At 44.1% G+C, this 12883-nt stretch overlaps 1 protein-coding gene across 1 annotated transcript; it reads left to right on the top strand.

Moving 5' to 3' along the window:
• The first annotated feature begins 482 nt into the window (after positions 1 to 482).
• On the top strand, positions 483 to 11763 carry LOC143521355 (carbohydrate sulfotransferase 11-like). The gene is made up of 3 exons (XM_077014139.1): positions 483 to 966; positions 9806 to 9888; positions 10845 to 11763. The coding sequence occupies exons 1-3, from the start codon at positions 873 to 875 to the stop codon at positions 11685 to 11687; spliced, it is 1020 nt and encodes a 339-aa protein (XP_076870254.1). The 5' UTR covers positions 483 to 872; the 3' UTR covers positions 11688 to 11763.
• Positions 11764 to 12883: the final 1120 nt, after the last annotated feature.

Genomic DNA, 12883 nt, shown 5'->3' on the forward strand with positions numbered 1-12883 from the left:
CATGAGAAGCCCAACAAATAGTTAATGCAAATGTGGTTGGGACTTAGGCCGTTCTGTTGAGAGAGAGAGAGAGAGAGAGAGGGGGGGGGGGGGGGCTAATTTGTTCTGGAACAGACTAAAGGGAAGGGAGGAGGCCACAGGACCTGGGTGAATACGTGACCTAATCTTCTCTGGAGGAGGAAAGTTATGAGCACAGACACAGCATGTAAACAATAAGCCTAACGTAAAATCTACGCTCAAATTGCAAAAACGAACTGCTATTTTCTTCTGTGCTTTATTTATATAAATTCCTATCACACTATCCCATCGCTACCTCTTTTTCTTTATTGCTTTTCCTCTTGTGGGACTTACAACCGTAAACAGCGACACGACACCACACCAAATCTGAGTGTAGGCCTTTCTGAGCCTGCCTGCTGTAGCGACCCTGCTGCGGCTCACCACCGCAAGGGGGCGCCAGAGTTGAACTTAAACCAACTACCCTTTCTCCTCGGACACAGAGGGGTTAAACATCTGAACAAACACAAGAAGAAAGCGCTTCACACAGGGCTGTTTTGGCTAATAAACGAATAAGAATAAGACATTTCTCTGTCCTGATATAAGAGCGTCTTGTAAGGGCACTCGACTCCACGCTGGAACCGTTTTTTTCCGTGTTCCTGTAAGCGAACAGCTGATCGCTGCGAATTAATATCAGTCGCTTTCCGGCTCCATCGTTTCCACGTTTCGGTTTTCAGCCGGCATAAGGGCACAAATGGACTTGCATCACGATGACGGACAGCACGAGTGAACATCACCCCAGTGAACTATCGAGTTGGTGAAACATCACCCCTTTCCTCGTGAATTACGTATGTTTTTCATCAGCGAAAGGTTCCGAAATGATAAAACCAATAATCAATCGGATGGTTCTTGCCATGTGTTTGGGGTCCTTTATCATGGGCTTATTCTATTTTCAAAGTAATTTGAAACCAGGTGAGTTTGGTTTAACTTCTATACGATTCTGTTCTATTCTTCTTGTAGCCTATCTCTTGTTGTCAGAAACAAATAATATACAAGGCAACACAGAGAGACACACAAAACGTGTGTTCCTTGAGCTCCTGTGTGCCGGTATATGGTAAGATGAAGTTTCATTAGGCCTTAGGCAAAAAGCCTTTTGGTCTTCACGTACACAGTGATATTTTCCATAGTCATTCAACTGAACACTCTATTTATATAGGCCAGCAAAATGAGATAACAAAGGAGATGATGTTGATAAATGGTAAGGGTGGACTGTTGCTTCCCACGTCCGTGTGGGTGCACTACACCGTGGGACAGGGGAGAGGTCTGAGCTGAGTAGTGATTCACTCTCCCCTTTCTGACATGTATTCCTGCTGGTTTGGATATCCTGCCTTTCTCTGTCTCTCCGCTCTCTCCTGGAGTCAGATCCCTATCATGGTGGCCCTCAGATGCAGTAGGTGGTGCTGGGACAGACTGGAGATTGCGGGGCAGCAGGAGCCCAGCAGTGGGTGCCTTTACCCAGTGCTCATGCTAACCCTCCACCCGCTACTCCACCCATGCAGTATGGCTGTATCCCCGCCAGATGTGTGGGCCGTGGGAGCCGCGGCTCAGAGCTCGTGATGGGCCTGTGGCCGGGGTGATGTGGGTTGCCTTCCTTTAGTTCTCCTAGCCCAAATGAGCAACTCTACAAAAACACGTCCTTCGGGTTAGACCACACGGAGGTGGGAGATGTCTGGAGATGTACTTTGTGGCCTCCGAGATAGAGAGAAGTGCACTTTTGGGTCAAAAACGGCTATCTACTTTTTACAGAAAAAGGAGCATGAGGTGGTGTGTGTGGTTGTTTCGTGAGCTGTCATGGATATACCTTCTTTCTTCCCCCTGATCCATCATCATCTTCCATGTTGTAGATGGGCAGTCACAGGCTACCTGTTGTTCCGAGGATCCTATAGATTGTGGTCGAGTTTCTGCTGTGATCTGTGCCATGTCTTGAGATGCTGAGCCAAACCTCTCGTTAGCATATTGACCCACCAGCTGTGAAGAGGGGGCAGATTTGTGTGGGTGGAGTGCAGCAGGGCTCGATCCAAGGCCTTAACGCCTAAAGGGGAGTGAAGGAAGGAAATACCACACATGGACTGTCCTCACCCAACCTGCATGAGGGATCTGAAGTCTTAAAAGATGCATGTTTCCTCTGAGAAACCGCACCAGATTTGAGAGGGCAAGATACAAGTCTGTCATTATTGGTGACATGTCAGATGATCTCTCAGTGCAGCCAAGACATTAGTATAAAATTGTGTTCGACGCCTTCTTAGGTGGGACCAGGCCCAGACCCAGACCCAGATGGACCCTGAGACGAGGCAAAATATGTAATGTATTGGCAGGAAGACCTATTTTTTATAGTATACTGTCTCCCGCAATGCAACATGGCTATTTCTAGGGTTCCTTCTAACAACACCACCAACAACACACTGACATACCTAAGAACTGCTGAACAGTGCCAGCCAATCCAATTATAAACGTAAAACATATAGACGTAAACTGGTATAGATACATTTTCGCCAAAATTATAGATTTCACATAAAATGCAATATTTTAGCTGAAATTATTGCTAGTGTGATTATCATCACAGCTTCTCGATTGCTTTGGTGCATTTTGCAGATCAGAACTGAATTTGTCAAAATTTCTTGTCCAACCTCCATATCATCTAGTCCAGGGGTATTCAACTAAATTTGTCCGCGGTCCAATTTTGGCAGATACCTGTGACTTGAGGTCCGGTGCAGCGGGGGTGGCGAACGTAAGTTGTTTAACCGGGGGGTGGTGGCGAACGTAAGTTGTTGAGCGGGGGGGGCGAACGTAAGTTGTTGAGCGAGTGGCAAACATAACACTTGTGACGGAGTGTTTTTTCAATAGCACTGAAATAAATGCTCCGATTTTTTTTGGTCCGTATCCAGTTAATCAGGAATGAGATTGGGTCCGGACAGGACTGCGTTCGGGTCCGGATCCGGACCGCGGTCCGCCAGTTGAGTACCCCTGATCTAGTCATTTGTGCACATCAGGAAATCAACTTTTCACTCATTTTGAACAAATACCAAGAATCAAGTAAATGATTCTGTACAACAGTCTGCTGTACATACTACATTATCAATTACTTTTGTAATGTCAATCCAAATATATTATACTATAGTCCTGCCCCACACTACATCATTGCATACGTCAATACCTCAGAAGTGCTGAACCAGTTGTCATAACCTGTAAAGTATTTTTTATACATATCTATTAGAATTTTTTGGTCAATTTCTCCTGAACTGATGATTAGGTGAATCATAACTTCCACAGTGAAGCTTTAGATCAACCAATGGTCATCCAGTTCTCTATAACAGGCCAGAGGTGCATTTTACAGTTTAAACCTTCAACTGGCAACATATCTAGACAGATGACATTGCTGACTGCCAGGATGTCATGGCAGACACCTGCAGGCAGATAAGAATCACAAGATAAGACATTCCTAAAGATTCTCTCCACGCTGCGTTGCATGAGAAAGCACCTGTTGTGATGTAGATGGGAATCCGTGGCCCCACATACAGGCATGTTGGAAGGTGTAGAATGATTGCACTTTCCGTACAGCATTACTTATACAATTCTGCCTATTTACAATGTTTACAATTCCAATTTAGTAGTTATTTTTCCTTTGTGCTCTGGAGTGTTATGCCAGTCTTTCTTTTCTGTTTTGCAATTACACGGTCTACCAATACAGTAAAGTTTACTGTACAAACTGTAAAAGGCATGAATGTGAATCCAGTCCAGTTTATTGCAATTACTCTCCTGCTTACAGTAATGTGTAAATTTGTACTATTGAAATATTTGCAGCCTTATGCATTTTCATTCATTGTCCTCAAAGCCTTAGCCAATCAGAAAATGTTTACCGAGTACCCTGATAATATTACAAGTTGTAATGTCAAGTCATGTTTGTAATCACTGACACAAGAGCTTGTAATTCTGATGACACTGACATGGTCATTGACATAAATACTTTTGAGACATGAATGAGGGATTTTGAACAAGTGACAGACTTCAGCTGGTAATCCATTGTGTGGTGCTGTTTGTACGTATTGTTTTGAGAAATGCACTTACTGTTGTGGAAACCTTCATGATTATTGGACAAATGGACCAAAGCAACTGAGACAAACTAATATGGAGAGTAGTATGCAGCATGTAGTATTTAGTAGTATGTTACTAGTACATGAGTAGGGTTCCTTTTTTTGTTTGTATTGATACTTTATTTTTACTGCCCAGTGGGCCAGCATAGGAGAGGTATTTACTTGTTGTTAAATGTGCACGCATGAGTGCTTTTGCTCTAAAAGGCTACAAGAAGTCATGCGTTTCAGCATTTTTATCACATGTAAGTACATTTGAGGCTCTGCGCTAAGGTGTTATAGAACTGCAACAAAGACAATATGAGACAAACAAAAGCACTCAATAATAAAATAATTTATTAACAATATTCAAAATAAACAATCCTTCTAAGGCAATGTAATGCGCTAACATGCTACATAAAGGGCGAGTTTGAAATTGACTACTACATATTGCATACTGGTTATCATAGTAGTATGCAGTATAGTATCATGCATAACACAAACTGGATATGTCAACGTGAAGGTTCTGCCCACTTGAGCATGAAGATAGCTATGGTAGCATTCTGGGATATTTGGCTGTAGTAGTAGTAGTATGTAGTAGGCCATTTTAAATACATCCAGGTAGCAAGCAAGTGTGCAGGAAAATGGTTGTTGCTTGGTAACAGTCTAGACACAGAACTATTTTGTGATAGCTGAGCCTAATAATTTTAAATACTGTGTTAACTAATACAATAAATGTCACTTGTATACCTGTTTATATAAAAGTTATTCTGCGACTGAATCAGCCATGCTTGGGCAGCACACTGTCTCATGTGATGGGCTATTATGGTGCAATGACTGAAGATGATGAAATAGGCGAATATTGTGGCTGTTCCTACGATAGCAGGAATTCAGAATCCATGGCGTTTTCTCTCCACAGTAAGACACGCCACCACTCAAATTCGATGGTTTCTTTGGAGCTTTCTGAACATCTCATATGTTGGAACGTCATTAACACGGAACATATTGTGTGTTGGGTCAGCGTCTGCCAGCCTCACTCAGCTCCCTGAAGTCCGCCCCCCCCCCCCCCCCCCCCTACATTTTTTGTTAATTCTGTGATTGCTCGACTGCTTTGTAAGGTGATTACCTTTCTCTGATTCAACTTTTGCTGTGTCAAAGATTGCTGGCAAATCACCTAGTAAATACCATTTCCCTGTGTCACTCGTGCTCCCATGTGTCTGGTGTAGGCCTTCAGCGCTTAGAGCTGCTTTCTCCTGACGTTTTAAACGTGGGACTAAATGAGGTTCCCCTGTGGTAATGAGGTACGCCCTAGTCGGGAGGTCAGAACTCGCCACATCCCTGCTGACCAGTTCCAGAGTGCTTGCGTATAATGAGCTGTATTTAAATGTCATTTTTAGTCACTTTCACTTTGTTGTAATATACAATAGGAACCACTGTTGTGGTGATGAGATGAGATTCAGCTTTATTGTCATTGCCACTACAGCATCGAAATGAAGTTCCTCTGGGGGACACGGTGTGCACCGCGATCCCAGAGTGCCCACCGCATCAGACAATGCGCTGCCTTTGTAATATACTGTGCTAACCACATGACATTTCTCAATAATATACAAGGTTAAAAAGTAGATGAAGGTAAAATTGTTACATCTAGCAAAAAAATTTAACTTTTAAATTCACAATAGATGGATGGCAGAGTAGAAACGCATATAAAAATGTCTAGAGAGTAAAGTCTATTTTTTGTGGCTCCTTTCAATGCTGTTCTGGAAGTAATTGCTAAAAGCAGTTCAACTACCTAAAGAAGTTAAACATCATTTTAAAACCTAAAAGCCATTTTAAAACCTAAAAACCATTTTAAAACCTTAGGAAAGTGTACTGTAAAGTGGAGCCCCCATCTAGGTGCAGTGCTTCAAGGAGACCCTTCCTGTGGGTCGTGGTATAGAACAGCCTTCATAACAGGCACAGGGACCCACATTGTCCTCTACACACTGACAGGAGAGATGCAGGCAGGCGGAGAGGGGGAGCCTGAGGGGGGTACAGTGGGGATGGGCATGAGGAGGTCGCAGCCTGGGGTCTGGGGCAACTGAAACCAGAATATGCCCCCTGTGAGTGTGTGGCTTTAGTGAATTTGATGGGAACTGAGTGAATATGAGAGAGACCCTAAAACCCAGCGTCCCGTGATATAAAAACAGTATGTCTGGATGCAGAGGGGTAGTGTTATTTAAGCTGAGGCCCAATGCTCGAGGAAAATTTCCCCACTTAGGAAATAACACACACACACACACACACAGTGCTGCTATTCAGCCTCACAGACATAGGTTTGTCCTGTGTGTTTGTTCCTTTGCAGCAAGCTCTGGATACTGCTTGGTCAGGGAATTTGTAGATAGCGCTGACACTATTTGGGCCTAGTGCAAAGAGAGAAAGAGAGAAGGGGAAAGAGGGAGGGGCAAAAGACACTTCCATGCGGACCTTCATCTCTCCGCCCCCTCCCCTAGTGGACTGAAGTGTCGTGGCATTGGTGAGTTCCTGGGTGGTGGGAATCAGACGTAATATGTTTTAGCGCACTGCAGTGGGCATGTGTTTACCCACAACCCCTCCCACCCCACTACGCATCACGTGTACAGACACAACAGGCATTGTCCTGCACATACCGTGGCCTTCAGGCCCAGAGTTGTGCTGCAGTGTTTCCCGATGCAAAGTAGGCAAACCTGCATATTGTACATACTGTGTACTCGCAATATGTAAGTAAAACATGCCTTCTGGTAATGTCTTGAAGGGATCTGTAATGCAAGTCTGTTAGCAAAATGACAGGACATCTGACCAGAGAAGCATGATTTTCAGTGCCAGGCCCTTCTCAGTGGTCAGAAGGGGCAAAATGGCGATTATTTCAACCTCACTGCTACCTTTGCAAGCGAAGTTCGAAAGACCAGTGAAACTTTGTGGCGTACCCAAGTGAAAAGCCTTTTTCAAGGATACCCTTCAGTGAAAAGCCTTTTTCAAGGATACCCTTCAGTGAAAAGCTTTGCTGCTGGAGTAGGACTTGCGCTGTAATGCCCATGTTAATACTGTGACTCCACTGTGACTTTGTACAGTCCCCAACAAGAATCTTTAGAGTTATTTTCTCTCACTTGAAATTCATTCACTTGCCAGTTGATGTTTAGAGATTGACACAGTCTCTCGCTAAAAATTTTTTTGATAGGACTGAATGATATTGGTACAATTTTAATGTACTACTGTCAAATCAAAAAGGAAAAAAATCTGCCCAGATAAGCTGTGTGAGAACTGGTAGGTGTTGGTTTACAATAGAGACACTGTTCCCATATGTTAAAACCAGACACTGTTCCCATATGTTAAAACCACAGACTGGATGAACACTTGATGTGACATGATAAAAACTTAATTTGTTATATTTTTATCATCCTGTGGTATTAGTGCTGCAAAGTCTAGTTAATGATAATTTACAAATGATTTCAGATGTTTGTGCATCTTAGGGTGAAGAAGTTGATGTGGCATGTTGGAGGTGTGGGCCTAGTAGAAGGACTCTGATCTCTCTCTCTCTCTCTCTCTCTCTCTCTCCTTCTCTCGCTCGCTCGTATGGAGAGTGTGAGTGAGTTCACTCCTCACAGCCAGCCCCGCATTGCCTAGCGCCAAGTCTCACTGAGGCGTAGACACACACACACGCAACCAAAGAAATCTCTTCTCCCTTCAGTTTTTATGTTGACATTCTCCTCACAACTCGTAATTGGACTCTCACACTTGATCGTTTCCCGAAGCTCTTTATTAAATGTGCCACATTATTTGCAAGATAATTTATAACTTCAAAATCTCTAACAAGTATGAGTAATACTTGCTAATCATACCAGAAAATTCCTGGTATTCCTAAACATTTAGGAATAAGTTTTCTGGTCTGGTCTTTAAAATGACCTTGAAATTTCTCCACATGAGCACGTAGCTTTTAGTCATTATACAAATGTAACATGTTTTTCCTGTCATGTGCTGCTGCATTATACCAGATCTTTGTTCTCACATGCCCGCAAGTAGTGTGTGTGTGTGTGTGTATATAATTTGCTGCAGGAATTTCCCCAAGACAAACACCATTAAAAATCTAAAATGTTTTAATATTGGGTTGTTCTCTTAAGTTCACCTTAAGTATGTGCGTGACCCCTGATGACCCTTGTCCTAGGGCAGCATAGGTACACGCTGTGAGTGTGGATGCTGCTGTCCTCTAATCTCTCCTCACTTCCTCATTTAGCCTAAACGGACTCACCCTTGACTTAATCTCAGTTTATGAAAACACCTGTAGCCTGTAAGATATGTTTTACAGGTTTGTGTTTTAACCATAATTACAGCTTTTAATTATCAACATGATCTGACATATTTAATCATCTGTTTGACATGCTGAACAATAACGATTATTAACATGATCTCATTAGTCATTCACTTGTCAGTCCTATAATGAGAAGTCTCAAGGATTATTCCTGATTTTTCCTGTATTATTTTCTTTGTTGCATTTATTGGTGTTATTCTAGTTGATCACTAATGTTATTCTAGATAATTTTTCTTATCGTGTTCTACTTCAACACAGCATCTCTCGTATTCAAACAACCTTACAACAGCCATTGCAGTAAATGTAATGCAAATATCAGTTTTAAGAGGGTGACAAATCCCTAGCGAATCCAGCCAGTCCTGACTATAAATGTTTTTATTTTTTGCAGTACACTAGTGGTGTATTATTACATAGGTTCTAGATCTATATGATTACATTTGTGAAAGTTGCAGTGTATGTCGGGGGGGTGGGTGGGGGTTTCTGAGTGAGTACGACTGTAACTGGTGTCACTGTGTAACCTCTGTATTTAAACAGGCCAGCAGCTCCCCTGTACTCATGGATTCTTCCTGTGTGAAAACCCTGTTGATTCTTTAGGATGAAACCTGATCCTCAACCTTCACACCAGCTGCTTCCTATGAACCTTCATTAGCTAAAAGAGAGCATTGTTGATACTGGATTATGGTACAGATGAAAGTACTTCAAGCTGTAGTCCTGCTAGCTGTGATGAATTGTAGGGTGTTGCAGATGGTCCCAAGCGAATTCAAGCAATAGAACTGCTGGATCCAAACTGGTTTCGTTCCTTGTCCCAACTATTGTGGCTGATTGTGAGATTTTGCAGGAGAAAAAGGCAGGCATTGTCAGCCGCATTTGAATTTGTTTCTTTGTTCCAGTTTCTTTGTTAGAATCACTTCCTAAAAAGATACTAATACTTTGGTTTTTGCAATAAACCATCTAGCTGTGTTTGTGAGCACTAATAGATGTTTCCACTTTGTTGTTCTCTCCTGCCTCAAGGTGCATTGAGGATTTCCTCCCTCTTAAACAACCACACGTTTGGACTTGGTGTGTGTGAGGCAGACACACCCATAGCGAGACAAAGAGAACTGAACTCAACACAGACAATCAGAGAGAATTCTGTAGTAGTGCCACGAAAGACAAAATTCCTCTTGATTTCGAGGGATTAGAGCTAATTCCAGTTTGTAGCCGCTGAAGCTCTGTGGGCTCTGGCTGTATAATGAGGGTGACTTGTGTATTCCAGTTTTCCATTTCAGTTATGGCCTCCTCCACCGTCTGGTCCAGTTTGCGTTTCTCAGAAGCAGCGTTGCTGCTTGCTTTCGTCACCTGACCTCTCCTGTGTTCTGTGCAGTGTCTGATCTAAGCAGTGGACAGCTGATAATGCCTGGCAAGTCTGTGAGGAGCCCCCTGCAAACCCTGAACGCCACTGACCCTGTGAGTCCTGCGCCCCCAGCACAACACCCAACACGGGCCTCCACAGCTGCCGTGTGTCCAACACAGGAGCTTTAATACAAACCTCCCACACAGCACGTGATGGAGTCCTGATGGCTGAGGTTTCAGCACTTACTCAACAACCCGTTGCGGTTACACGGCTTGCTGCACAAACGCTACCTTTATCAAGCCTTGAAAGACACCTGCTTAAACACACATCACACATATCTATTTGATCACTGAGCCATACTTCACCCAGCCTTTACTAAATCAACACCGAAGCATCAGCACTAGGATATGAAATGACTCTATGGGTTAAATGTGCCAACCGGTAAAGCTAGCTAGTTTTTAACTCTTCCTTGTCGGCTATCTTGCCCTGAACTGAAAATGACTTTGACTGCTTTTCATTCACATTCCACTTAAACCATTTTACCTTCAGCTCACGGCCACACGTCCAGCTGCACAGCCACACAAGGCCACACTATCACATTTGTGTCTCTGCACAAGACAGATGGGTAAATAACTTCTCCCAGTTTGGGGGAAAACATGTCTGAGTTGATGGCTCAATGGAAAACTACCCAGTCCTGGGCTCTGTGGCCGTCGACTGAGCTGCAACAGAGCCAGGAAATCTGTGCTTTAAATACATTGTTCATTTTAGCCTTGCCAACAAGTCAGCCATGACAGAAGGCTACAATTATGCATTCTGTAATTAGCAACGTGAAGGCTAAAGTGTTGCCATTAAATATTTCCAGCTGAGATTTGGAAGTGCATCACACTAGGGACATTTACCTGTAAACTTGGGCAGCGTTTTAGAAAACTGCTGAAATGAAAACTCACTAGTTGCTCAGTAGTCTTGACATTCTTACACAGACTTTGGAGTTATATACTCACTACATTAAGTATGCAAATATTACAGAACCATTACAGTCCCTCCCTCTCTCTCCCCCCCCCCCCCCCAGGTGCAGTTTTCTCCTCTTCAGCTGATGCACCAGGCCAGGCGTGAACTACTGGAGCAGGTGTGTCACTCCCACACTCACAAACGACGCATCCTGATCCCTGAAGACCTCAAGCACCTGGTTGTGGACGACCGCCACGGCCTGCTCTACTGCTACGTGCCCAAAGTGGCCTGCACCAACTGGAAGCGTGTCCTGATGGTGCTGACGGGCACCTCCGAGCAGCGCGACCCGCTGCTCATCCCCGCCAGCGAGGCCCACGTGCCGGGCAACCTGCGCAGCCTCTCCGAGTACTCCACTTCCGAGATCAACCAACGCTTGCGCACCTACCTGAAGTTCCTGTTCGTGCGCGAGCCCTTCGAGCGGCTCGTATCGGCCTACCGCAACAAGTTCACGCGCAGCTACAACACCGCCTTCCACAAGCGCTACGGCACTCTGATCGTCCGCCGCCACCGGCCCAGGGCCCGGCCCGAGGCGCTGCGCCACGGCGACGACGTCTCCTTCGCAGAGTTCGTGCGCTACCTGGCCGACCCACGCACGCTGCGCGAGGAGCCATTCAACGAGCACTGGGAGCGGGTCCACTCCCTCTGCCACCCCTGCCTCATCCACTACGACGTTGTGGGCAAGTACGAGACCCTCGAGGAGGACTCTCGCTACGTGCTGCAGCTGGCCGGTGTGGACGGCGAGGTGGCGTTCCCCGAACCGGCCGCAAGGATCCCCACCACAGGTGATATGACGGCCAGCTTCTTCAAGGACATCAGCCCAGCCTATCAACAGAAGCTGTACAATCTGTACAAGATGGACTTCCTGCTCTTTAACTACTCTGTGCCTGCCTACCTGAAACTCTGAAAAGGCCTGGTGCCTTTCATGAACACTGACAGAGATTGTACACCATCACAAATAAAACTAAACATTCATCTGTGAACACTGATTTTACTTCTCGAAAAATTATTTTAAATTATATAGGTTGTTTTTTTTTACCTTTTTAATATTGATTACAGGGTTTTTGAGGGATATTGTAAAGAGTTGGGTACTTCCATTTTTTCATGGCAATATAATTGCCATTAGAACTTGATTGTGAGTGAGGATTCTTGCCTTGTAATGATTATTGTGGAAATACTGGAAACAAGTTCTCTCCGTTCTTCTATCTCACATAGGTGTGAGAAAAAACTAATAATTTTTTTCTAATCGGGAAGAATAGAAGCTTTACCTTTTGTCTTTGCTTTGAGTCCGGGCAATAAGATAATTTACAGTTGGGCTTAGTTAAGGTAACAGATAATTTACACTTGGGCTTAGTTAAGGCAGATATTCTAATCTCAGAGTGACAGAGTTCTGAGCATAGTTTCATGTCACTGAATGAAGATTTAATCAAAATGTTTTCCTTCAGACACATGTCCTGAAGACACAGGCAGAAGGACTGTACCATCTGAAATACGAGATGTAGGTGTGTCTGTGTTGAAGCACAAATCAAATGTTCTAAATATGGAAATTGTTTGGTCCCCCCCCCCCCCCCATGAATCCTGATGTCTTACTGCCACACACTAGCTGGCACAAACACATTGGCGGGAGAGCACTTTAACATCCCTTTGCTAATGTCTACTAATGCCTTCGGGAACAGGGACCAGTAACTGTTGGAGTGCTGTATACTGTCTGATAGGGCAAGGTTAGTGAATCACATGTTCCAGTCACTACAGGGCATGAGATGCCTTGGAATATTATATTTATTATGAATATGCAGTTTAGTCTCCATATACAGCAGCTCCACTCTTACAGATGAACTCAAATAAACCAGGAAAAACTTGTCTTGTTTGAGCCCGTTATTTGGATTGAACCGTGTGTGTGTGTGTGTGTGAGTTCTCGTGCATGTACATACATGCCTTTACATCAGATGTGGCAAAATTTAAATCAGGTGAAACAGTTCTAGATTATCAGCAGGGGTGTAGTGGGGGGGGGTCGCGGGGGGATAGTGAAGATTCCGAGATCACCTGTGCAAAACATGTCAGTGCAGTGAATCCACAGTGAAACCTGAATAACAGTTCAGTGAG

This window comes from Brachyhypopomus gauderio, chromosome 8, assembly GCF_052324685.1.
Source record: "Brachyhypopomus gauderio isolate BG-103 chromosome 8, BGAUD_0.2, whole genome shotgun sequence".
Classification (NCBI taxonomy): Eukaryota; Metazoa; Chordata; class Actinopteri; order Gymnotiformes; family Hypopomidae; genus Brachyhypopomus; species Brachyhypopomus gauderio.

Coding starts and splice junctions, on each gene's coding strand:
- LOC143521355 (XM_077014139.1), top strand. CDS start 873: ATGATAAAACCAATAATCAATCGGATGGTTCTTGCCATGTGTTTGGGG. Junction 967..9,805: donor TCAAAGTAATTTGAAACCAG/GTGAGTTTGGTT, acceptor TGTTCTGTGCAG/TGTCTGATCTAAGCAGTGGA. Junction 9,889..10,844: donor CCCTGAACGCCACTGACCCT/GTGAGTCCTGCG, acceptor CCCCCCCCCCAG/GTGCAGTTTTCTCCTCTTCA.